Source organism: Nycticebus coucang, chromosome 7 (assembly GCF_027406575.1).
Source record: "Nycticebus coucang isolate mNycCou1 chromosome 7, mNycCou1.pri, whole genome shotgun sequence".
Taxonomy (NCBI): Eukaryota; Metazoa; Chordata; class Mammalia; order Primates; family Lorisidae; genus Nycticebus; species Nycticebus coucang.
This window is the reverse complement of record NC_069786.1, coordinates 28,215,498-28,242,179: the sequence shown is the minus strand read 5'-3', so window position 1 is coordinate 28,242,179 and position 26,682 is coordinate 28,215,498. Positions and strand designations below refer to the sequence as shown.

Here is a 26,682-nt window from a genome sequence, read left to right as displayed (position 1 = left end):
TTGCAGCCCAATTCATAACTGCTAAGTCATGGAAAAAGCCCAAGTGTCCATCGATCCACGAATGGATTAATAAATTGTGGTATATGGACACCATGGAATATTATGCAGCCTTAAAGAAAGGTGGAGACTTTACCTCTTTCATGTTTACATGGATGGAGCTGGAACATAGTCTTCTTAGTAAAGTATCTCAAGAATGGAAGAAAAAGTACCCAATGTAGTCAGCCCTACTATGAAACTAATTTATGGCTTTCACATGAAAGCTATAACCCAGTTATAACCTAAGAATAGGGGCAAAGGGGCGGCGCCTGTGGCTCAGTGAGTAGGGCGCCGGCCCCATATGCCGAGGGTGGCGGGTTCAAACCCAGCCCCGGCCAAACTGCAACAAAAAAATAGCCAGGCGTTCTGGCGGGCGCCTGTAGTCCCAGCTGCTTGGGAGGCTGAGGCAAGAGAATCGCGGAAGCCCAAGAGTTAGAGGTTGCTGTGAGCTGTGTGACGCCACGGCACTCTACCCCAGGGCGGTACAGTGAGACTCTGTCTCTACAAAAAAAAAAAAAAAAGAATAGGGGCAAAGGAGAAAGGGACTGGGGGGGGGGGAAGGGGGCGGGGGGAGAGTGATTGGTGGGATTACACCTGCGATGAATCTTACAAGGGTATATGTGAAACTTAGTAAATGTAGAATGTAAATGTCTTAACACAATAACTAAGAAAATGCCAGGAAGGCTATATTAACCAGTGTGATGAAAATGTGTCAAATGGTCTATAAAACCAGTGTATGGTGCCCCATGTTCGCATTAATGTACACAGCTATGATTTAAAGCAAAAAAAAAAAAAAAAGATCAAAAGTAGTTTGGGAAGGACAGAACTGTCTGGGATGGAGGGAGGAGAAAAATCCAGGGGTGGGGGGCTATTTGGCAACTTGAGTAAAGTGATTACCCTCCCCCTGCTGGGATTCCCCCAACCCCTCTGGTTTGGCAGGAAGGGGGCAGCCTGCAACCCTCAGGGGCAGCTCTGGGGCTGCCAGATGCTCCAGGTAGGGAGCTCACAAAGGCTTACCCTCCAGGGAGATGACAGCGCTGCCCCCCCACCAGCTACTCTGCCAGGGTGTATTGGTCCTTGACCTTCTCCTGGCAGTTTGCTTTTAATTCATGCTTGATCCCTATCAGCTTCTTGATGGCACCCTTGGGGCTGGCATAAATCATTTTGTTCTTAAGGGATGCACACTCAGGAGCCCAAAAGATAAACACCAGGTCCTCCTTCTAGCTCTCCTTGTTCTCATAGGTCACATCATAGAGGACATAGGGCCAGTCCTTGTCTGGAAGCATCTTGACAAAGGTGGCATAGGGGTGGTCAACAGTCTGGCCCACATCACCTACCAGGATCTCCTTGCCCTCCTCTACAGTAATGTTCTTGTCCACAGTCAGGCAGAGAGCACTGCCTTCTTGCACGTCTTCAACTCCTCTGGTGTTGAAGACTTGCACTCCTTCATGTCATTGAATACCTTAATAATGCCATCAGAGACAGCCACACCAGACACCATGTTTGTGAAAGCAAAAGGGTAATGACAAGGAGAAGCAAGAGGACAGCCACTGCCACCGCTGCCAGGATCCAACTGAACCTAGTTTTTATATTTTTAGTAGAGACAGGATCTCACTCTTGCTCAGGCTTGTCTGAGCCCAAGTAACCCACGGCCTTGGCCTCCCAGAGTGCTAGAATTACAGGTGTGAGCCACTGCATCCAGCCAGATATGTATGAGGTCCCTTTAAATCTGTTTCTACATAGAAGAGTTGATCACACAGCAATTCATATTAAGAAATTGTTGAGAGTGGCGCCTGTGGCTCAAAGGAGTAGGGTACTGGCCCCATATGCCAAAGATGGTAGGTTCAAACCCAGCCCCAGCCAAAAACTGCAAAAAAAAAAAAAAGAAGAAGAAATTGTTGATTAGAGACAAGTTTCTAGAGTTAAGTAAAATTAGCTGTTACAGTCTTTTTAAAATAGAGTAACTCAGAATCTGCTTTACGTCCTAACAGACTCCTGCATCTGGACTGTCACTGGATCCAACTACAGATAGCTAATGACATCCTCACTCAGCTTTAGTGCTGCTGACTGGTTATTGGCCATAGCCTCCACATATCCAGCTTCCTTCAGAATCACCCTCAATTGAACTTTCCAGTTGTGAGAAGCTTTAAAATGCTAATTTTAGGCTCAACGCCTGGGGCTCAAGCGGCTAACGCACCAGCCACATACACCTGAGCTGGTGGGTTCGAATCCAGCCCAGCCCCACCAAACAATGACGCAACCAAAAAACAGCCAGGCATTGTGGTGGGCACCTGTAGTCCCAGCTACTTGGGAGGCTGAGACAAGAGAATCCCTTTAGCCCAAGAGTATGAGGTTGCTGTGAGCTGTGATGCCATGGCAATCTACCAGGGATGACAAAGTGAGACTGTCTCAAAAAATAAATAAAAACAAAACAGAGTAAGGGTCTGCAAGAAAGGAGAGAAGGGGGTGGCGCCTGTGGCTCAAGGAGTAGGGCGCCGGTCCCATATGCCGGAGGTGGTGGGTTCAAACCTAGCCCTGGCCAAAAACCACAAAAAAAAAAAAAAGAAAGAAAGGAGAGAAGGCCAATCCAGGGGCAAGGAAAGACCTTATTAGCGAGAGGCAGAGGCAAGAGAATCACTTGAGCCCAGGAGCTGGAGGTTGCTGTGATCTGTGATGCCACAGCACTCTACCCAGGGCAACAGCTTGAGGCTCTGTCTCCAAAAAAAAAAAAAAAATGCTAATCTTAATTTTAAAACTGTCACCAGAATATTTAACAAGGCAACATGATATGGTGGGGCTAAAGATACATATATAAAAGAAATCTTTAAAATGCCTATGTGGCTTTATCATTTGGAATGCTAAAGCTTGCGGGGGATTCTTTGTATTTTTAAAGTGATAGGAAAATAAAACATTTCTTGAATGTTTCTAAAGAAATCTGTTATCAAAGAAAACTTCATACCTTATTTATTCTTCAAGACATGGAAAGTCATACTCTTTCTGTGCAGTTATGGCAAGCTGTACACGCACCATGGGGTTGACCATCATATGTTCATCACCCCCAGGAGACATCCTAGGAATAACAGACTTGTTTGCTGACCGGTGGCTCTGAACAAGATGCATTTTCTGGGTGGCACCTGTGGCTCAGTGGGTAGGGCACTGGCCCCATATACAGAGGGTGGTGGGTTCAAACGCAGCCTCGGCCAGCTAAAACAGCAGTGGCAACTGCAACAAAAATAGCCAGGCATTGTGGCAGGTTCCTGTAGTCCCAGCTTACTTGGGAAGCCGAGGCAAGAGAATCACTTAAGCCCAAGAGTTTGAGGTAACTGTGATACAACGGCAGTCTATCAAGGGCAACAGCGTGAGACTCTGTCTCTAAAAAAAAAAAGAAAGAAAGAGAAAGAATAAGATGCATTTGCAAACAGTTCAGCTGGAACTAAGTGAAACATTTTTCTGATCTGAATGCAAGTTATTCTGAAGTAATTAAACAAAATGAAACAGGGCGGTGCCTGTGGCTCAAAGGGGTAGGGCGCCAGCCCCATATGCTAGAGGTGGCGGGTTCAAACCCTGCCCCAGCCAAAAATTGCAAAAAAATAAATAAATAGAAAATAAACAAATTGAAACATGAAACAAACAAAAAATCTTTTTTTTTGAGAGTCTCACTTTGTCACTCTTGGTAGAGTGCCATGACGTCATAGCTCATAGCAACCTCAAAATCCTGGGCTTAAGCAATTCTCTTGCCTCAGCCTCCTGAGTAGCTGGGACTATAGGCGTATTCAAACAAAAATTAAAAAAAAAAAAAAAGCCCATGCTGCTCTCAGCGGGTGCTGAGGGGAATGTATGAATGATGGCAGCTTTTTATAAAGCATTTAGTTACACAGTAAGTGGCAGCCAACAAGGAAGGCTAGTTTGACTCCTAGAGACTTCAACTAGAATGACTAAGAAGGAGGTTTTGTGTATGGAGGTTTTGTTATTGTGTTGTTGGGGGGTTGTTATTTTTTTTTTTTAAGAGAGAGTCCCACTTTGTCACCTTCAGTAGAGTGCTGTGACATTACAGCTCACAGCAACCTCAAACTCTTGGGTTCAAGCAATTCCCTTGTCTCATGTTGTTGTTTCTAATTAATAGGATAGAAGAGAAAGAGGGAGGAGAGGAAAACCAGTAAAGAGTAAGGCCTTTTGAGAGGACAAGATATAATCTGGTTAGTAAACTACTCCCAGATACCTTGTGGATCATTCTTACTACACCACACTGTGAATATGATAACAGCCACTGTTATCCTAAATAAGAGTCCAAAAGAGCCTATGTGTTGGCATCTGGAGATTGTTTATTCACTTCCAAGGCCTGCTGTCAGAGATAAATGGGACTCCATGTACCCATTAAGGACCCAGGGCACTCTGTGCACCCAGGGAAGTATTGATTACTATAAATTTAGTCTAGAGTAAAAATGCTTGAAGATATAACCACTTTAAGATAGGAAGATATTGTGTAACCTGGTAACCTATGAGGAGGAATCTGTTTAATGTATACATTACTATGATGATTAATAACATTACTAATGCTTGCTTTTTTGAAAGGTTCTGGCATAGACCAGAGTGTGGGGGGCCTGTAGCTCAGTGGGTAGGGCACCGGCCACATACCCCAGGTTGATGGGTTCGAACCCGGCGCGGGCCAGCTGAACAACAATGACAACTGCAACAACAACAACATAGGCATTGTGGCGGTCGCCTGTAGTCCCAGCTACTTGGGAGACTGAGACAAGAGAATCCCTTAAGCCCAAGAGTATGAGGTTGCTGTGAGCTGTGATGCCATAGCACTCTACCAGGGATGACAAAGTGAGACTGTCTCAAAAAATAAATAAAAACAAAACAGAGTGAGGGTCTGCAAGAAAGGAGAGGAGGCCAGTCCAGGGGCAAGGAAAGACTGTATTAGAGGAGGAAAAGGAGAATGGAGCCTGACCAGGTTTCAGCTCCGCTCCCTTTTATTAGCTTTATTAGCACAGCTGAAATAGGGAAGAAAGCCCAGAATATTGCCTGGGACCCTTCTCTAATTGAGTGGATACGGATTATGGGTGTATCTTTAGGGTCAGGATATGGGTAAGGTGTTTTCAGCAAATCTGGCCTTCAGGCACTCCAAGAATCTAGAGAAAACCTGATTTTCTAAAATGGCTGCACTTCTGTCAGGGTTAGAATTCCTTTCCCACACTTGTACTGTGAGAGTATAAAAAAGTAACAAAAAGAAACAGGAGGACAGAGCAGTTCTTTCAGGAGATATCCCTGCTGCTCTATGGAATTGTTAGCTTTTCTGTACATAGAAGTGAAACTTGATTTCTCATCCACTTCTCTGTTGTTTGGCTTGGGTGACAGGCAGATGGACTCCTTGGTCTGGTACCAAACACCCAGGAAGCACTGCTGAATTAGAGATTCCTAAATACATACAAAGTGGTGATGTCTAGTAGGCAGGCAGACTCTGGACCTGGTGAAGGGCTAAAGGATACAGGGCCTCTAAAGAGGGAATACCACTACAGATACATTACAGTACACCAGCAATGACCATTTTTGTTAAACCCTGTAAATATCCTGTGTATAGTGTTTGTGTTCAAAGAATACTTGAACTTCTGTCCACCCTGTCTGGCACTTAAACTCTTTAATATTCTGGAAGCCTCAAAAAATGGAAGTGGTCAGGGTTTCTTTAAAGCTCTTGGAGGGGCCCGGCGCCCGTAGCACAGTGATTACGGGAGTGTAGGTGTTCACCCTAGAGAAGAAAGCTCTGGAACTAGGACATTTAAGGGAGTAGTGGAAGAGGCGCCTACAAAGGATGCTAACCAGGAATGGCCAAAGAGATGGGAGAAATACCAAGTGAAATGAAGTCACGGAAAAATGGCCAAAGAGGGGGAGAGAACACCCGGAGCGCACAAGCCAAGAGTGCGTTTTAGGAGGGGATTAATCAAATATTCCGCCGACTTTCCTTGGTCAACACCACCAGATTAATTCTGTCAACTCCCCCAGGCACAATTTACACATCTCTTTGACTCTTTTACAGGGTTTTATCCAATAATTTGCAGCTTGTTTTCTCCAACTAGGCAGCAAAAGCAGAAAGTTTGAAACTTACTCATTTTTTTCTTCCATCGAGCTTTACTCCTTTATCACCCAATTAATATCAGTAGAATGACTTGAAAAACGTCTGAAAAACCACCCGAGGTCGGCGCAGTAGCTCACGCCCATAATCCTAGCACTCTGGGAGGCCAAGGCAGGTGGATTGCTGAAGCTCAGGAGTTCGAGGCCAGCCTGTACAAAAGCGAGACTCCGTCTCTACTAAAAATAGAAAAACTGACGCAAGAGGATCACTTGAGCCCAAGATTTGGAGGGTGCTGTGAGCTATGACGCCACGACACTCTACCCAGGACGATAGCTGAAGCTCTGTCTCAAAAAAATAAAAAAAGAGAAAGATAAAGAGAGAAATCACCCGGAGAAGGATCTGAGGTTTTTGAGTAGCTACCGGGACACGGTTACACCACGCAGGCGCATAGGCAGAACTCTAGCCTCCTTGGGAAGGGCTTAGCATTTGGCGCGAAATCACCTAGTGGGAGGGGTTCTGAGAGAAGCCGCCATTCATTGGGCAGGTTTGGCGCGAAAGGCCCACGCTCCCGCTCAACGATTGGCTCCGGCCGTCCCGGTTGGGAGAGGAGGCGGGGCTGAAGCCGGAGCCGCGCGCGCAAAGCGGCAGAGTCTGGAAAGGAGCGACTCGTGGTCAAGCGTGACGGAGGTGGTCCTTCACTTCTGGGCGGCTATGGACCTCGCGGCGGCCGCGGAGCCGGGGGCCGGCAGCCAGCACCTGGAGGTTCGCGACGAAGTGGCCGAGAAATGCCAGAAACTGTTCTTAGACTTCCTGGAAGAGTAAGTCGGCCAGCTCGCGGGCCCATCTCAGCTCCCCAGCTGCCGCCTCCCGAGCCCGCCGTCTCCGGCGGAGCTGGGCAGTGTAGGCGGCGCGCGCTCGGGAACCGAGGGGCGCGTGCCCGGGAGGAGCTCCCTTTCCCACCTCCATCGTGAGGTTCCTGGCCGGCCGGGAGGGGTCTGGGACAGGCCGGGTTGGTTTCTTGAGTGAAAACCATCTCGAGCCCCCCGCCCCCGAGCTCTTGTGCCCAGTGCCCTGTGGTCAGCGCTTTGCTTCTGACGCTTAACGCTCACGACCTGTGAGGCCGGTGGCGGCACTTCCCCGAGCTCTCGCGGAAACCGAGGCCCGGTGAGGGTGAGTGACCCAGGCCGGGCCACTCGGCGCAGCGGGGTAAGCAGGAGGCGGAGCTGGCTTTGAATCCGGGCAAATCCTGGTGGAACTGGACCGGAGCCCGGCGCGCGGGGCCCGGGCGTCTCTTGGAGCCCGTTTGAGTGAAAGTTTGAGCGGGAACGTTGTGGTCTGCTAGCTTCTCGGACGTGGGGGAGCCCTGCCATGCCGAACATAGCCCTGTTCCTCTCTCCCTCCCTCCCTCCATGGCTTCCCTTCCCTTCCACTCTCCATTTTTCAGTCTCCTTCTAGGCTCCCGCATCTCAAGAACCCCCGTCCCTGTCGTGTTCCATTCGCTGGTTACTTAGCACAGATATATCACTGCTCTCCCTTATGATAATGAACTCTGCTGCCTCCAGGATGAAGTGTAAACACTTTGAAGTGCATTATGAAATTCTTGTTTTTATTGTGGTAAAACATACATTGCGAAAATTTACCATTCTAACCATTTTTAAGTGTGCAGTTAAGTGGCATAAGCGTATTCACCTTGTGCAGCTGCCACCCCCCATCTCTAGAATTCCTCCTCCTCCTCCTTTCCAAACGGAGACTCCATGCCTTGTAAGCTCTAAATAACTCCGTTTTCCTTTCCCCAGCCACCCCCATTCTTATTGTCACTTTGGGTTTGACTACTCCAGGTACTTCATGCAAGTGGAATCAAGAGGTTTGTCCTTTTGTGTCTAGCTTGTTTCACCTAGCATAATGTCTTCAGGGCTCACCTGTGCTGTAGCGTGGGTCAGAATTTTTCCTTTTTAAGGCTAAATAAAATCACATTGCATGTACAGGTTGAGTATCCCTTTTCTAAAATGCTTGGGACCAGAAATGTTTCATATTTTGGAATATTTGCATTATACAGAGGGTGCCTAAAAATATATACACATTTTAAGAAAGGGAAAACCTATTAAAATTGTAATACTTCATGTTTGACTTCTGCCATTACAATAGATACAAGATATGATATACAAGATAACAGACATTATTGGTATATATTGAGTATTACAATTTTAATACAGTTTTTTCCTTTCTTAAAATGTGTATACATTTTTTGGGCACCCTCTGTACCCCCCACTTGCATGCCTAATCCAGAATACTCCAGTGAGTATTTTGTTGAGAATCATGTTAACACTCAAAAAGTTTCAGATTTTCCAATTGGTGACATTTGAACTGTATAAATATTGGCATATTGTTTTGCTTATCCATCTGTCAGTGGTCAGCGGGCATGGGTTGCTTCCACCTTTTGGCTTTTGTGGATAGTGCTGCTGTCCTATGAAATTTTGATGTACTTAAAACCATAATTTAATTTTTATTCCCCTACCTCTGGCAATGTTATTCTTTGCCCAACAGCTGCTCATCCTTCAAAACCCAGCTAAAGTCTTATACCTTTGTGAAATGTTTTTGGGTAGCACAAATCCTTTCTTCCCTTATGTTTCCTTTATGACTTCTTATATCTTTACTATCAGCCACTTCATCTGGAACATAAATCCTAGCCTTAGCCCCTCCTAGCCACCACATCACATTATAAAAGTCCTCAATAAATGCTTCAACAAATAATGTAAGGGCCTTCACTTTACCTCGTTGCTGCTAGATGCTAGGGATGATGATATATAAGACAAATAGTCCCTATACTTTTTTTCATATGCCAACACCCTTTCATAAAAGCAACTTTAATTTGATATAAAGTTCAAATTCTTCCTCTTTGCAGTTTCATATTCTGAAACCAGCCTCAGTGATCATCTACACTCTTCCCATTCTTTCTCCGACTTGGCTATATACTTGGAAACATCTTTAATCATTCTCTCCACCACCTAGTTTGTTTTTTTTTTTGTTTTGTTTTTTTGAAGCTTTTATCTCTTTTTTTTTTTTTTTTAGCTTTTATCTCTTTCAGAGGCTAAATTCCAGTGCCACCTTTCATATATATGATTCTGTTTTCTTCCTGTAAGCAGAATTAGTTTATATTACCCTACCACATTTCATATACTACCTGTTAGTAGGAACATCTTTATTACCTGTCTTGTTTATATTCTCTCTAGACCAAGTATATTGTCAACCCTAAGGTGGGGACAACACTGCCATTTTCAGCTTCAGGTGCCTTTGTCAGTGCTTTGCATGTAGACGTTTAATATTTAGAAGAGCATGCTGTTTTGTTTTTTTTTTTCCTCAAAACTAGTCAGTATATTATGTTAAAAGAACAGAAACTAAGTTGTTTATATGATATTCTGTTTGGCCTTTTATTTTTTGAGACAGAGTCCCCAGCTATCACCCTGGGTAGAGTATTATGACATCATAGCACACAGCAACCTCCAACTCTTGGGCTCAAGTGAGCCTCTTGGCTCTGTGTTTCTAGGTCTCGCTTTTGCTCAGGCTGGTCTAGAACTCCTGAACTCAGGCAGCCACGCACCTCTGGCCTTTTGAAAAAGAAAGAAAATACCAAAGGCCAGGAGCAGTGGCTCACAGCTATAATCCTAGTACTCTGGGAGGCTGAGGCAGGTAGATTGCTTGAGCTCTGGAATTCGAGACCAGCCTGAGCAACAGTGAGACCCCAGTCTCTACTTAGAAAATGGGGGGGCGGGGACTAGCAGGTTACGGTGGCAGGAGCCTGTAGTCCCAGCTACTCAGGAGGTTGAGGCAAGAGGATCTCTCGGGGCGGCGCCTGTGGCTCAGTGAGTAGGGCACCGGCCCCATATGCTGAGGGTGGCAGGTTCAAACCCAGCCCCGGCCAAACTGCAACAAAAAAATAGCCGGGTGTTGTGGTGGGCGCCTGTAGTCCCAGCTGCTCGGGAGGCTGAGGCAAGAGAATCGCGTAAGCCCAAGAGTTAGAGGTTGCTGTGAGCCGTGTGACGCCACAGCACTCTACCGAGGGCGGTACAGTGAGACTGTCTCTACCAAAAAAAAAAAGAGGATCTCTCAAACCCAAGAGTTTGGGGTTGCTGTAACCACTGTGCTATGATGATGCCATGGCACTCTACCCAGGGTGACAAAGTAAGACTCTCAAAAAATAAAATAGGGCGGCGCCTGTGGCTCAGTGAGTAGGGCGCCGGCCCCATATGCCGAAGGTGGCGGGTTCAAACCCAGCCCCGGCCAAACTGCAACGAAAAAATAGCCGGGCGTTATGGCGGGCGCCTGTAGTCCCAGCTGCTTGGGAGGCTGAGGCAAGAGAATCGTGTAAGCCCAAGAGTTAGAGGTTGCTGTGAGCCGTGTGACGCCACGGCACTCTACCCAAGGGCAGTACAGTGAAACTCTGTCTCTACAAAAAAAATAAATAAATAAATAAAATAAAAATAAAACTTGATGTAGTGTATGTTTTCATTTTCCTGAGTTCTCAGCCAGTTAAGCACTTCATTTCTGTGTGTTCTTATTTTTATTCTTCCTTTTTAAATCTGTGACTAATCCTTCAGTTTTTTCCCTATGGAAATTGAATCATTGGGTTTTAGCCTAAATTTCTTAACTTAACATTTTCCAATTTTTTATTTATTTATTTTTGCAGTTTTTGGCCTGGACCGGGTTTGAACCCACCGCCTCCAGTATATGGGACTGGACCCTACTCCTTTGAGCCACAGGCACTGCCCACGTTTTCCAATCTAATTTTTTTTTCTTTTTGATACATAGTCTCACTATGTTGCCCTCAGTAGACAGCTATGGCATCACAGCTCACAGCAACCTCAGACTCTTGGGCTTAAGTGATTCTCTTGCCTCAGCCTCCCAAGTAGGTAGGACTACTGGTGCCCACCACAACGCCCAACTGTTTTTTTGTTGTAGTTGTCATTGTTGTTTAGCAGGCCTGGTCCAGGTTCAAACCTGCCGGCCGCTATGCATATGGCTGGCTTTGTAACCACTGTGCTACAGACACTGAGCCCCAATCTTAGTTATACATAATAATAATAAAAGAACACTTAGTATTTATTGCTTAGAAAATGTTAGATCAAGAAATTTAGTTTAAAATCCAAAAAACACTAATCCCAGCGCTCTGGGAGGCCAAGGCAGGCAGATTGCTTGAGCTCAGGAGTTCTAGACCAGCCTGAACCAAGCGCATGATCCCGTTTCTAAAATATAGCCGGGCATGGTGGGGCATCTGTATAGTCCCAGCTACTTGGGAGGCTGAGGCAAGAGGATCACTTGAGCCCAAGAGTTTGAGGTTGCTGTGAGCTATAGATAATACCATGGCACTCAACCCCAGGGTGACTGAGTGAGACTATCTCGAAAAAAAGACATTTTTGCTGTATTCCACATACTGTGCAAATTTTTCTGTAGGCATTCTCTCATTTAATCTTCGTGGCAATTTTATAAAATACAGTGATGTCACGATCTTTGTCTCTCTTTAAAAAAGAGATGTTCAGGGCGGTGCCTGTGGCTCAGTCGGTAGGGCGCCGGCCCCATATACCTAGGGTGGCGGGTTCGAACCCAGCCCCAGCCAAACTGCAACCAAAAAATAGCTGGGCACTGTGGCGGGCGCCTGTAGTCCCAGCTACTTGGGAGGCTGAGGCAAAAGAATCGCTTAAGCCCAGGAGTTGGAGGTTGCTGTGAGCTGTGTGAGGCCACGGCACTCTACCGAGGGCCATAAAGTGAGACTGTCTCTACAAAAAAAAAAGAGATGTTCATAGGGAATAAATAATTTGCCCCAAGTTACAGAACTACTAAACATGGATCTCGCTGACCATCTTTAACCAATACACTGAATTATCAGGCATTTGGATTCCTTTCTGTTTCCTCTGTTTAGTCTGACTTGCATGTATCCACAGGTTCCAGAGCAGTGATGGAGAAATTAAGTACTTGCAGTTAGCAGAGGAGCTAATTCGTCCTGAAAGAAACACTTTGGTTGTGAGTTTTATGGACCTGGAACAATTTAACCAGCAACTTTCCACCACCATTCAAGAGGAGTTCTATAGGTATGGGTGTATGACTCTTCTATACTTTGAACTGTGTTAGAACCTGAAAAACTAGCTCTTCTGACTGAAGTGCTTACTGTGAGGCAGCTATCATAGTTATTTCCCTCTGAGGAGAGGTCTTTTGATACTACCAATGGTCATTTTAGTCCTGCTCTAGACTTAATGTGGGCCTCTGTGGAGCAGGATTTTTTTCATATACAAGTATTTTAAAATGTGCATTCTAGTACTTACTTTGTGTTAGGCATTTAGTGCTATTGCTATGTCACTTGATTGATCAGTTTTTCCCCTCAGGAGTAGGTGTTTGTACAGGTCCTCTTAACATCAAAGATATCTTTACAGCAATGACACTGTTCTTGTTCCATAAAGTTCACATTTCTTTTTTTTTTTTTTTTTTTTTTTTTTTTTTTTTTTTGGAGACAGTCTCACTATGTTGCCCTCAGTAGAGTGCTCTGGTGTCACAGCTCACAGCAACCTCAAACTCTTGGGCTGAAGCGATTCTCTTGCCCTCAGAGCCTCCCAGGTAGCTGGGACTATTCTTTTCCTGGTGGACTAGGAGATGGAGGACTTATATCAATGTTCCTATTAGTTACATCAAGAATAGATAGAGGAATAAGCAGCAGAGTTTGTTTTAAAAGCATGTAGCAGTAAAAGTTATAGTACTGACAGATGAGAGGGAGGTAGAAAATGGGGCCTAGTGTTGGAAACAGCTATGCCATACCTCATACACAAGACATAATAGTTCTCTCTTGAAAGTAGTTTTTTTCATCAGACTTTCAGATCCCACTGATGAAACAAGCCAAGCTGCAGTACCTTTGGGGGACTTAGGTCAAAATGACATGCACGCTTCAGCCTAGCCAGTCAAGTGAGAGCTTTTTGCCAATTTTCTCTCATCATTATGTGCAGACTCCTCCCTTGTCCTCATCCATTTCTTTTTTTTTTTTTTTTTTTTTTTGGCAGTTTTTGGCCGGGGCTGGGTTTAAACCCACCACCTCCGGCATATGGGGCTGGTGCCCTACTCCTTTGAGCCACAGGTTCCGCCCCCTCATCCATTTCTTATCAAGCAAAAATGAAACAAAGGCTCAACACCCATAGCTCAGTGGTTAGGGCGCTGACCACATGCACCAGGGCTGGTAGGTTTGAACCCGGCCATTGTTGCTAAACAACAATGACAACTACAACAAAAAAACAGATGGGAGTTGTGGTGGACCCCTATAGTCCCAGCTACTGGGAGTCTGAGGCAAGAGAATCACTTAAGCCTAAGAGTTGGAGATTGCTGTGAGCTGTGAAAGCACAGCACTCTTCCGAGAGCAACATAATGAGATTCTGTCTCAAAAAAAAAAAAAACAGATTAGTATTTGACACCAAACAGGAGGCTGCCTTATTAGGTTATAAAATAACTCAGAAAAAACCAATACTATTGAGCATAATACTGACAAGATGATTGTTGAAGTAGAGTCATCTTGGACGAAGGAGTGGCCTTCAGTGTGGGTGTTACATGATTATTTAAAGATAAAGATAATGGCATTTTGTCTTTGGTGTTTCTGTTCATAGTGGGACAGGACAGGATTGAATGAAGTGTCTAAACCTGGACTAGGTAATAGAGAAGTGTCCTAGGTTCTAAAGCTTGTTTGTAACTAGATGAAATTCCTTAGTCTCAGGTGTTGGCAGGCAAGAAAAGGGAAGGTGGCATTGGTAAACTTGTAAAGTGTCAGTTGACTTGCTTTGTTTTATTTTTCCTGTTTATTTCTTAGAGTTTACCCTTATCTGTGCCGAGCCTTGAAAACTTTTGTCAAAGATCGCAAAGAGATACCCCTTGCCAAGGATTTTTATGTCGCATTCCAAGATCTGCCTACCAGACATAAGTAAGTAAGAAAACCTTCTTTGGAAGAAAAGGAATTCACCAAATAGTATAGGTACCACTTAGTTGACAGAAAACTTGAGAGATCTCCTTAATTTGCTACTAGCTGGCTGTTATTGTTGGGTTCGTTTGTTTGTTTTGTTATTGTTGTTTTTGAAACAGAATCTCACTCTGTCATACAGGCTAAAGTGTTATAGCATCATAGCTCACAGCAACCTCAACTCCTGGGCTCAAGGGATCCTCTTGCCTTAGCCTCCCTAAGAGCTTGAACTACAGGTGTGAGCCACCACATATGGCTAGTTTTTCTGTTTTTCAGTCCAGATGGGGGTCTCCCTCTTGCTCGGGCTGGTCTTGAACTCCTGGATTTAGGTAATCTACCCACCTTGGCCTCCTAGAGTGCTAGGGTTTATAGGCGTGAGCCACCGCACCCAGTCTACTAGATGGCTGTTTAACATCACACAAATCACTTATTCACAGCCTCAGTTTTCTTATCCATAAAGTCTTATGAGTTAGGTTTTTTACCTAATTTATGCAAAAGGTAGATTTCTTGCTACATAACTACTTTTTCATGATTAGTAGTGACAAGAATTGTGAAAAGAGTACTTATAAAATTGATGCTGCAAGAGTTATACCCAGTTGCTCAGAAAGTTTAGTTTTGGAGAAACATGTTTTTCTCTGGAGATGTGATTGGAAATATGTGGGGTGAAGCAGATCTTTAGGACCGTCACATTTTAGGGAACCTTTTAGGGATATTTGGGGGGAGGGGAATTGGTCACGTGAGAAAATACGAAAAATGAGAACAGTTACAAGCCTGGGCATGGTGGCTCACACCTGTAATCCTAGCACTTTGGGAAACCAAGGTGAGTAGATGGCTTTGTCTCATAGGTTTCAGACCACCCTGAGCCAGAGCAAGACCTGGTCTCTAAAAATAGCTGGACATTGTGGCAGGTGCCTGTAGCCAGCAGGAGGCTGAGGCAAGAGAATAGCTTAAGCCCAAGACTTTGAGGTTGCTGTGAGCTAAGACACCACAGCACCAAGGGTGACAAAATGAGACTGCCTCAAAAGAAAAAATGAAAACAGTTGCAGAAATTCATGAATCTTCAGAAATTTTTGTCAGCTTAAATGCACAGTTTTTAAGCACTCCTTTAGCAGTTCAAGATAAATTTACTGGAAGAAACTGAAGTGATATTTTGAAAACTTAAACTACTGAAAGCATTTTATAAAGTTACCTTATTATTTCATATAAATTTGGTTTGTGAACTTCTGAGTATACTACCAAGGGCGACATAATGAGACTGTCTCAAAAAAGAAAGAAAAAAATAGAACTCATAGGTAAGCAAAAAATATTACTTGCATTTTAAAAAAAAGTGGTATCATACTGTTTTATAATTTTGATTTCTGTTAGTTTATATTCATTTATATATTTTGTTGTGAATGCACATACATTGTGTAATTTAGGGATGGGTATATTGACTAAATTCTTGTGGTCAAATGAGGAGGCTCACGCCTATAATCCTAACACTCTGGGAGGCCAAGATGTTTAGATTACTTGAGCTCAGGAGATAGAACTCAGTCAGAGACCAGGCTGAGCATGAATGAGACCCTGTCTCTACTAAAAATAATAAAATCAGCCAGGCATGGTGGCAAGCTCCTGTACTTCCAGATACCTTGGGAGGCTGAGGCAAGAGGATTGCTTGAGCCCAGGAGTTTGAGGTTGCTATAAGCTATGATGTCACCATAGCACTCCACCCAGGGTGATGGAGTGAGACTCTGTCTCCAAAAAATTAAAATAAATTGTTCTTATAGGAGAATCCAGAGAATACCTTGTCTCTTAATTTTTTTAAAGCATAAACTGTTACTGAATACCTCCTTATTAAAATGGAAAAAGATCTCTTAGTTGGGAAATGAATATTGCCTGGTGGAACCTTTGTCTTTAAACAGGATTCGAGAACTTACCTCAGCCAGAATTGGTTTGCTTACTCGCATCAGTGGGCAGGTGGTACGGACTCACCCAGTTCACCCAGAGCTTGTGAGTGGAACTTTTCTGTGCTTGGACTGTCAGACAGAGATCAAGGATGTAGAACAGCAGTTCAAATACACACAGCCAAACATCTGCCGAAATCCAGTTTGTGCAAACAGGAGGAGATTCTTGCTGGATACAAATAAATCAAGATTTGTCGATTTCCAAAAGGTATGTACTCTGTTTGGTTGAGATTCAGCCTATGCTAATAATTCACTTCTAGGCCTTTCCAATAATTTATTTAATGATAAACTCAATTTTCATGCAAGTTGAACATTATCAAAAGTGACTACTGACCTCAAAACTTTTTTTTTTTATGTTTGGAGACAAAGTCTCACTTTGTCACCCTAGGGTTTAGTGTCGTGTCATAGCTCACAGCAATTTCAAACTCTTGGGCTCAAGTGATCCTCTTGCCTCAGCCTTGCGAGTAGCTGAGACTATAGGTGCCCACCACAACACCTGGCTTTCTTTTTTTCTTTTTCTTTTTTTTTTTTTTTGAGACAGAGTCTCACTATGTTGCCCTCAGTAGAGTGCTGTGGCGCCACAGCTCACAGCAACCTCAAACTCTTAAGGCTTAAGTGATTCTCTTGAACTCAGCCTCCCAAGTAGCTGGGACTATAGGAGTGCGCCACATCGCCCAGCTCTTTTTTGGTTGTAATTGTTGTTTAGCAGGCCCTAGCTGGGTTTAAACCTGCCAGGTCCGGTGTATGTATTTGGCACCCTAGCCACTGAACTACAGGTGCTGAGCCACACCAGGCTATTTTTTTTTTTTCCCCCCCCGTAGAGACAGAGTCTCACTGTACCGCCCTTGGTAGAGTGCCATGACGTCACACAGCTCACAGCAACCTCCAGCTCTTGGGCTTAGGCGATTCTCTTGCCTCAGCCTCCCGAGCAGCTGGGACTACAGGCGCCCGCCACAAGGCCCGGCTATTTTTTTGTTGCAGTTTGGCTGCGGCTGGGCTTGAACCCACCACCCTCAGTATATGGGGCCGGCGCCCTACTCACTGAGCCACAGGCGCCGCCCCACGCTAGGCTATTTTTTAGAGACAGGGTCTTGCTCTGGCTCAAGCTGGCCTTTTTTTCCTTTTTCCTCATTTGGTTACCCTCAGTAGAGCAACATCATACCTCACATCAACCTTAAACTCTTTTTTTTTTTTTCAACCTCAAACTCTTGGACACAAGCAATTCTCTTACCTGCCTCTGCCTCGGATTCCCAAGTAGCTTAGATTACAGGTACCGGCCACAGTGCCCAGCTACTGTTTTTGTTTGTTTGTTTGTTTGTTTTTCTCTTTTTGCAGTTTTTGGCCAGGGCTGGGTTTGAACCCGCCACCTCCAGCATATGGGGCCAGCGCCCTACTCCTTTGAGCCACAGGCACCGCCCTGCCCATCTACTTTTTTAGACACTGGTCACTCTTGCTCAGACTGGTCATGAACTCAGGCATTCCACCCACCTCAGCCTCCCAGAGTGCTGGGATTACAGACATGAGCCACTGCGCCTGGCCTGACTTTAAAACTTTTGATGTGAATTTGAATTGTTAGCATATACATGTGATTTAACCTTTAATAACGTGAAAGGTCCTTCAGACTGACAAGATATGTTTGTCAAAGAACAAACAGTAATTACATTATTATAAACTAGAGTTAAGAAAACTTTGGGGTGGCGCCTGTGGCTCAAAGGAGTAGGGCATCAACCCCACATGCTGGAGGTGGTGGGTTCAAACCCAGCTCCGGCCGGAAACAGAAAAAAAACAAAAGAAAAAGAAAACTTTGAAGAAGTAGCAACTTATTAGTGTAAGACTTCAACATGATGGGTAGGAAGGAAGAAGCAGAATAAAAGGACAGTCTAGGATGGAAGCAGTGAAGATGATCATGACTAAAGTAAAAAAACCAAATTGGAGATAATTTGAGAGATGATTTTGATATGAAGACTAAAGGTACACTTGTATCCTTAAACCTGAGGCTGAGAAGTTTGAGCCTGTCTTAATAACCCATGGGAATGTATTTGGTGGTGGGGTAGGTTTCTTTTTTTAAGGAAATGTAGTAGTACAGTGGTATATAGTATTTAAAGGAAGCTGATAGGCACTTGTAGTTACCCAGGTGAGATGATGGGTGGAAGCAGTAAGAATGTAATAACATTATAGGGTATGCAAAGAGGAAAGAAGAGTTGCACCAATTTAAGTATAGCAAATAAATAATAATAGATTTACTTTCTAGTCCTTACTTAGTTTTCTTATATTAACCTGATGGCTTATAAGCAGCATATATTCTGGCCAGGTGCAGTGGCTCACACCTAGTACTCTTGGAAGCCCAGGTGGGAGAATCTCTTGAGCTCAAGAGTTTGAGATCAGCCTGAGTAAGAGTGAAACCCCATCTCTATTAAAAATAGAAAAAAGGCTTGGCACCTGTAGCACAATGGTTACAGCACAGCCACATACACCAGGGCTGGCAGGTTCAAACCCATCCCAGGTCAGCTAAACAACGACAACTGCAACAAAAAATAGGTGGGCATTGTGGCGGGCGCTTGTAGTCCCAGCTACTTGGTAGGCTGAGGCAAGAGAATCATTTAAGCCCAAGAGTTTGAGGTTGCAGTGATGCCACAGCACTTTACCAAGGGTGACATAGTGAGACTGTCTCAAAAAAAAAAAAAAAAAGATTAGCTAGGCATGGTGGGAAGCGCTTGTAGTCCCGGGTACTCAGAAGGCTGAAGCAGGAGGATCTCTTGACCACAGGAGTTTGAGGTTACCATGTACTAGGCCAATGCCAACGCACTCTAGCATGGGGCAAGAGAACATGGTATCTAAAAAAAGAAGCACATATTCTACCTAAACAGCCCTGAGTAAAAGATGCTTTATATTGTTTTATTTATTTATTTTATTTATTTATTTATTTGTAGAGACGGAGTCTCACTTTATCACCCTCAGTAGAGTGCTGTGGCATCACACAGCTCACAGCAACCTCCAGCTCTTGGGGCTTATGCGATTCTCTTGCCTCAGCCTCTCAAGTAGCTGGGATCATAGGCGCCTGCCACAACGCCTGGCTATTTTTTGTTGCAGTTTGACCGGGGCCAGGTTTGAACCTGCCACCCTCAGTATATGGGGCTGGTGCCCTACCCACTCAGCCACAGGCGCCGCCCAATGCTTTATATTTTTAAAACAACATGATGTAACAAGCAAATATGAATTTAGACTGGGTCTTGGTTTGGGAGAAAAAACAACTTAAAAGAGACATTCAAAGATAGACGCAATGATAAAAGGCATAATTTTATGGAATTAAATATTGTTTGATTCTCTTGGTTGTGATAATGGTATTGCATTACATAGAAGATTGTCTATTCTTAGCGATGAGTGCTAAAATTTTTAGATACAAAGTTTCTTGATGTTTACAGAGTCTTTAAAATAAAATTCAGAAGATGGAACACAGAACAGTATTTGTAGAGTCATTTTGAACAGAGGAAAACACCCAGTATTTCTTAATGAAAGTAAAAGGGGTTTTTTGTTTGTTTGTTTGTTTGTTTTGAAACAGTCTCATTATGTTGCCCTCAGTAGAGTGCCCTGGCATCACGGCTTACAGCAACCTCAAACTCCTGGGCTCGAGCGATTCTCTTGCCTCAGCTCCCAATTAGCTGTGACTGCAGGCGCCTGCCACAACGCCCGGCTACTTTTTGTTGCAGTTGTCATTGTCGTTTAGCTGGCCCGGGCTGGGTTCGAACCCACCAGCCTCAGTGTATGTGGCAGGCACTGTAACCACTGTTCTATGGTCACTGAGCCAAAAGTGAAATTTTTTGATATGTGTAATCTCTACCAAATCAAACTTTTTGACTAGGAGCTTTAGGGTAGATGAGTTTTAGAATGAATGTTGATACATGGTAAACGTCTGTTAACGGATTAAAATAGTGTAGACTGTGTCAGTATTTGTGACATTTAATTTAAATTGTGTCGCATGTAAAAAGGATCTCTTCTCATTTTTAGCTATTTGTCTTTGGTACAGGTTCGTATTCAAGAGACTCAAGCTGAGCTTCCTCGAGGAAGTATTCCCCGCAGTTTGGAAGTAATCTTGAGGGCAGAAGCTGTGGAGTCTGCTCAAGCTGGTGACAAGTGTGACTTTACCGGGACATTGATTGTTGTGCCTGATGTCTCCAAGCTTAGCATACCAGGTCAGTAATCTGTAGGTCAGTTTTAACAAATTCTCAGTTAGCGGAACTGCAAGGTATCTAGTATGTCAGTATCTCCCTTGTTTTCCTTTTTATCTACCAGTCAGAAAGTAAGCAAGGAGGTATAGTGAGGATAAAAACAAATTAATTTTGCTACAAAAGGTGCTATTCTGAAGGCTTTGAAAGCTTAAGGAATTTTAGTTCTCAGCACCTTAATATTTGAGCTGTGAAACAGCCTATCATTCACTCTTTCAGGAGCACGTGCAGAAACTAATTCCCGTGTCAGTGGCGTTGATGGATATGAAACAGAAGGCATTCGAGGACTCCGGGCTCTTGGTGTTAGAGACCTTTCGTACAGGCTGGTCTTTCTTGCCTCCTGTGTTGCACCAACCAACCCAAGGGTGAGTCATAATTGAATGAACAAAGCTTGAGAAAGACCTTTCCTGAGACTGCCTTCTGAAAACATCTTCGTTGCTCTAGTCAGTGGGGTTTCTTTTGTTTCTTGGTTTTTTTTTTTTTTCTTCCTTTTTTTGAAATGCAGTCTCAGTTTGTCACCCGCAGTAGACTGCTGTGGTGTCATAGCTCGTAACAACCTCAAACTCTTGAGCTTGGGAGATCTTCTTGCCTCTGCCTCCCCAGTAGCTGGGACTGTAGACACCCACCACAACCCTCAGCTGTATTTTCGACATGGGGTCTCACTCTTGCTCAGGGTAGATTTAAACTTGTGAGCTCAAGCAATCCACTGGCCTTGCCTCTCAAAGAGTGCTAGGATTGTGGGCACCACACTCCCCCTTCTCTCCCCCCCTTTTTTTTAAAGAGGCAGAGTCTCACTTTGTCGTCCTCGGTAGAGTGCTGTGGCGTCACAGCTAATAGTAACCTCTAGCTCTTGGGCTTAGGCAATTCTATTGCCTCAGCCTTCCGAGTAGCTGGCACTACAGGCACCTGGCACAACACCTGGCTATTTTTTTGTTGCAGTTTGGCCGGGGCCGGGTTTGAACCTGCCACCCTCCATATATGGGGCCGGCACCCTACTCACTGAGCCACAGGTGCTGCTGCCCCCCCACCTTCTTTTTTTTTTTTGAGACAGTCTCACTATGTCACCCTGGGTAGAGTGCTGTGGGGTCACAGCTCATAGCAACCTCAAACTCTTGGGCTTAAGCAATTCTCTTGCCTCAGCTTCCCAAGTAGCTGGGACTATATGCGCCCGCCACAATGCCTGGCTATTTTGTGGTTGCAGTTGTTTAGTTGGTCCAGGCCGGGTTCGAACCCGCCACCCTCCATATGTGGCTGGCACCATAACCACTGTGCTACGGGCGCCGAGACAGCTCCCCCTCCTTTTTTTTCTAAGACGGTGTATCAGTTTTGCATAAGCTAGAGTGCCATGGAGTCAGCCTACCTCACAGTATCCTCAAGTTCCTGGATTCAAGCAATCCTTCTGCCTTAACCTCTCAAGCTGAGACCACAGGTTGCTGGCCCCAATGCCTGGCTAATTTTTTTCCTTTTAGTAGAGACAGGATCTCAGTATTTGAACTCTTGAGCTCAAGGGATCCTCCCACCTCAGCTTCTCAGAGTGCTATGATTACATACATGAGCCACCTCACCCTCACTAAATTGCTATTTCTAAGAGTGATAGATTTTGCCAATACTGTTGTTAACTTGATTCTCTGTCCTGAATGGGAAAAAGTTTGGGAAATAGTTCAGTATTGGGAAAAGGGAAGGAATATAATATTTTGTTACTTCATTTACATTTTCATATCACTGATTAACATTCTACTATGGCTCATCTCTTGAGCATTCAGATTCATTTAAATAGTGATATAAAACAATGATGGTAGCTTTTTAATGTTTATGTCACTGGACAAACCTTTAAGTATCTTCATTGACTGATGGCTTACTAGTTTGGGGGGTTTTTATAAAAACACCTTATAGCCAAAGATTGTCCTGGCTACAACCTGAGACCTCCATGAGTGGAGGGAAGAGTGATCTATGTCTCTTCCCCCAGCAGCTCGGACTTTTTTTTTTTTTTTGAAAAAAAAGAAAAAACAAAACAAACAACTTAGAGACAGAGTCTGACTTTGTTGCCCTGGGTAGAGTGCCATGGTGTCACATCTCACAGCAACCCCCAACTCCTGGGCTTAAGCGATTCTCTTGCCTCAGCCTCCCGAGTAGCTGGGACTACAGGCACCCATCATAACGCCTGGCTATTTTTTTGTTGTAGTTTGGCCAAGGCCAGGTATATGGGGCCAGCACCCTACCCACTGAGCCACAGGCACCACCCCCAGGCTATGTTTTATATGTAATGAAGTTTTTCTTTACACTATTTTGGCTGCTTCTGTACTAAAAATTCTTTGTTCTCCACCCTCAGTTTGGAGGGAAAGAGCTCAGAGATGAGGAACAGACAGCTGAGAGCATTAAGAATCAAATGACGGTGAAAGAGTGGGAGAAAGTGTTTGAAATGAGTCAAGATAAAAATCTATACCACAATCTTTGTACCAGCCTCTTTCCTACTATACATGGTAAGAGTTCTGTCTGTTGGTGGCATAAACTTGAAATCAAAATGATTACAAATAGCAACAGTGATTTTTCAAACCACGTTAAGTCAGATTATGAAAGTTTTTTAGTGGGTTTAGAAGGGTTAATTTACAAAGGACAACCATGCAAATTCATAGAAACAGAGTAGATTAGAGGTTTTAGACTGAAGGGATTAGGGGGAATGGAGAGTTTTTTGTTCAGTGGATAAAGTTACTGTTTGGGATAATGAAGAAGTTTGGAAAGGGGCAGTGGTGAAAGTTATACAACATAATGAACTTAATGCCATTTAACATTTAAAATGGTTAAGGTTTTAGATTTTGTTATGTATATTCTACCACAACTTTTTTAAAGAGAAAAAAGTTTAGTCTTTTTCTGGCCTTGAGTTCTTCCATCCTTTTCGTCCATACTCAATTGAGGTTGTGTTAAGAACTCGTAAGATTTCTGGGTGTTTCTCTTGGGTATTTGTTTTTAATCCTTTAAAATTAGCTTTTTCTCTATCTAAATATTTGGGCAATGAAATAACTGAAACGCTTTATGTTAATCTTTTCTTGGATTTTATAGTGTCCTTCCTTAGGTGTTAATATTTTTATGCTCTTCTCCTCCCCCTTATATTGTTGTATAACCCCAGAATGTACTGCCTTGTAACAACAAACATTATCTCAATAATCAATGAAGTCAGGAATTTGGGAGAGGTTTAGCTGAATGGTTCAGCTCAAAGTCTTACAGGAGAATGCAGTGAAGACATCAGCTGGGGAACTGGAAGCTTCTTCCCTTGCCACATGAATCTCTCCCATAGGCTTGTTTGAATATCTTTGTGACACAGCAGATGCTTCCTCCAGAGCAGGTGGAGAAGAAGCAAGCGAAATGCCTCTCATGCCCTAGTGTCAGAAGTCAGACTTCCCTTTCTACGTAATGCTATTTATTAGAAGCAAGTTGCTAAGTCCAGCCCACACTTTTTTTTCCATAAGATAGAGTCTCACTCTGTTGCCCTGAGTAGAGTGCCATGATGTCATCATAGCTCACAGCAACCTCAATCTCTTCGACTCAAGTGATCCTCTAGCCTCAGCCTCCTAAGTAGCTGGGACTGCAGGCACCAGCCACAGCATCTGGCTAGTTTTTAAGGGTCTTGTAGCTCAGGCTGGTCTTGAACTCCTAAGCTCAAGCTATCCACCTGTCTTGGCCTCCCAGAGAGCTAGGATTACAGGCATGAGCCACCGCACCCTGCCAGTCCAGCCCACACTTAACAGGAAAATTAAGTTGCATCCCTTAAAGTGAGGAGTGTCAAAGAATTTGGTGACTATTTGAAAACCACATACCCCTAACACATTCTGTTTCATTGGTTGTAAGTCAAGAGTTTTGTTTATTGAATGGATTATTAATTTTCTTTTTTTTTTTTTTGGTTTTTGGCCAGGGCTAGGTTTGAACCCGCTGCCTCCGGCATATGGGACCAGCGCCCTACTCCTTGAGCCACAGGCAGCGCCCGGATTATTAATTTTCTACTTTTTAAATTTTGCGTCCCTGCATGGGCATGAACCAAATTTTTACTTTTAAGGAATGCTTTATGTAAATTTGCCTAGCACTTTGTTGATAGAGTACAGAGTGTCAACAATTTCAAAGAAAAAGTTTTTTTTGTTTGTTTGTTTGTTTTTGTAGAGACAGAGTCTCACTTTATGGCCCTCGGTAGAGTGTCATGGCATCACACAGCTCACAGCAACCTCCAACTCCTGGGCTTAAGCGATTCTCTTACCTCAGCCTCCCGAGTAGTTGGGACTACAGGTGCCCACCACAACGCCCTGCTAAGAAAAAGTTTTTTTAATAGTGGTGTTCTTTTTAAGAAAATTGTACGTTTCCTTCTTTAGATTCACAGAAAGTTCTTAGAGGCAGCAGTAAATTTCATTCAGCATCTTATTTAATCCATATTAATTCAGTTAGCATATGTTTATCCACTGCTGGCTACTATAGGTGATACAAAGGAAGTATCAAGGGCCATTTCCGCATACTCTTGGTGGAACTTCAAGAGCTGCCATTAGGAAAGACTGACCTGGGCTCAGCACCTATAACTCAGTGGCTTGGGTGCCAGCCACATACACCAGAGCTGGAGGGTTTGAACGCAGCCTGGGCCTGCTGAACAACAAGGACAACTGCAACAACAGAATAGCCAGGTATTGTGGCAGGCACGTGTAGTCCCAGCTCTTGGGAGGCTGAGGCAAGAGGATCACGTAAACCCAAGAGTTTGAGGTTGCTGTGAGCTGTGACACAACAGCACACATAGGGTGACATAGTGAGACTCTGTCTCAGAAAAAAAAAAGACTAACCTGGTCAGGCCCGGGTGGCACATACCAGTAATCCCAGTACTTCAGGAGGATCACTTGAAGCCTGGAGTTTGAGACCAGCTTAGCCAACATAGCAAGATCCCATCTCTTAAAAACATTTAAAATAAGCTGAGCGTCATGGTACATGTCTTTAGTCTCAGCTACCTGGGAGCCTAAGATAGGAACATCACTTGAACCTAAGAGTTGGAAGTTGTAATCTGTGATAATGCCATTGTAATCCAGTCCACTCAACAGAGCAAGTCCCTGTCTCTAAAAAAAAAAAAAAGAAAAGTAGTGGGCGGCGCCTGTGGCTCAGTGAGTAGGGCACCGGCCCCATATAATAAGGGTGGCGAGTTCAAACCTAGCCCCAGCCAAACCGCAACAAAAATTAGCCAGGTTTGTAGTGGGTGCCTATATTCCCAGCTACTTGAGAGGCTGAGGCATGAGAATCACCTAAGCCCAAGAGCTGGAGGTTGCTGTGAGCTGTGACACCAAAGGACTCTATCCAGGGTGACAAAGTGAGACTCTGTCTCTGAAAAAAAGAAGAGAAAACTTAACAAATGTTAGGGACAAGAATGGATCTCAGGATGGTGAGCATTAGCATCTGTGACATCTGTGTTGCAGGCGAAAACACTAGAATAGTGACTGGGTAACTGAGTCCACAGAGCAAGAACTAAGATCAGAAGCCATGTGTTTTTACTCCAGTTTAATGTTTTCCTTTAGCTGTCTCTGCATTTTGGTTATTAAACATGCCTTTATAGTTTCCTCTGGAATTATTTAACTTCACACTGAGAGATGGGTTTTACATCTGTAGCTTCTTTACATTTCAGGCAATGATGAAGTAAAACGAGGTGTCCTGCTAATGCTCTTTGGTGGTGTTCCTAAGACAACAGGGGAAGGGACCTCTCTTCGAGGGGACATAAATGTTTGTATTGTTGGTGACCCTAGTACAGCAAAGAGCCAGTTTCTAAAGTAAGTATTTGCCTGAGGTGGTACTACAGAAAAAACAATATGCATATTTTCAGGCTTGCTTTACTATCTAGAATGGGAGGAGTATAAATTATGACTATGCTGAATATATAACTCTCATAAACCAAATTCTATTGACTTAATTTTTAAAATAGAATCATTTTATTAATTCTTTGGAATGGGGAAAAATTGGCTATAATCTCAACCCCACATTGAACTCTTTAATCTTTGTATTAATCTTTGAATACATGAATTTGTATTTTCTTTTTTTTTTTTAAGGAATAATTAATTTTTTTGAAACAGAGTCTCATTATGTCGCCCTCGGTAGAGTGCCATGGCATCACAGCTCACAGCAACCTCAAACTCTTGGGCTTAAGCGATTCTCTTGCCTCAGCCTTCCGTGTAGCTAGGACTACAGGTGCCCACCACAACGCCCAGATCTTTTTTTTGTTGCAGTTGTCATTGTTGTTTAGCAGGCTCGGGCCAGGTTTAAACCCACCTACCTCAGTGTATGGCCAGCACCCTAACCACTGAGCTATAGGCGCCATGAATTTGTATTTTCATCATCATAGTTCACATCTGCGTATTTTTATTTTTAATTTTATTATAATTTTCCCTAGAGATTTTCCATGTTTATTTTCATGATTTT

At 43.9% G+C, this 26,682-nt stretch overlaps 1 protein-coding gene and 1 pseudogene across 1 annotated transcript in view; one reads left to right on the top strand and one right to left on the bottom strand.

Moving 5' to 3' along the window:
• Window position 1: 1 nt before the first annotated feature.
• LOC128589623 (cofilin-1-like) lies at window positions 2-6,524 on the bottom strand (annotated as a pseudogene).
• A 194-nt stretch (window positions 6,525-6,718) lies between these two features.
• MCM6 (minichromosome maintenance complex component 6) overlaps window positions 6,719-26,682 on the top strand; it is a 44,775-nt gene continuing 24,811 nt past the window's right edge. Inside the window, exons 1-8 of the mRNA XM_053596305.1 lie at window positions 6,719-6,927; window positions 12,046-12,192; window positions 13,944-14,054; window positions 15,992-16,241; window positions 20,058-20,223; window positions 20,476-20,621; window positions 22,586-22,736; window positions 25,895-26,036. Of these exons, the coding sequence (XP_053452280.1) occupies window positions 6,821-6,927; window positions 12,046-12,192; window positions 13,944-14,054; window positions 15,992-16,241; window positions 20,058-20,223; window positions 20,476-20,621; window positions 22,586-22,736; window positions 25,895-26,036 (1,220 nt within the window). The 5' untranslated portion in view covers window positions 6,719-6,820. The remainder of the gene's footprint in view (window positions 6,928-12,045; window positions 12,193-13,943; window positions 14,055-15,991; window positions 16,242-20,057; window positions 20,224-20,475; window positions 20,622-22,585; window positions 22,737-25,894; window positions 26,037-26,682) is intronic.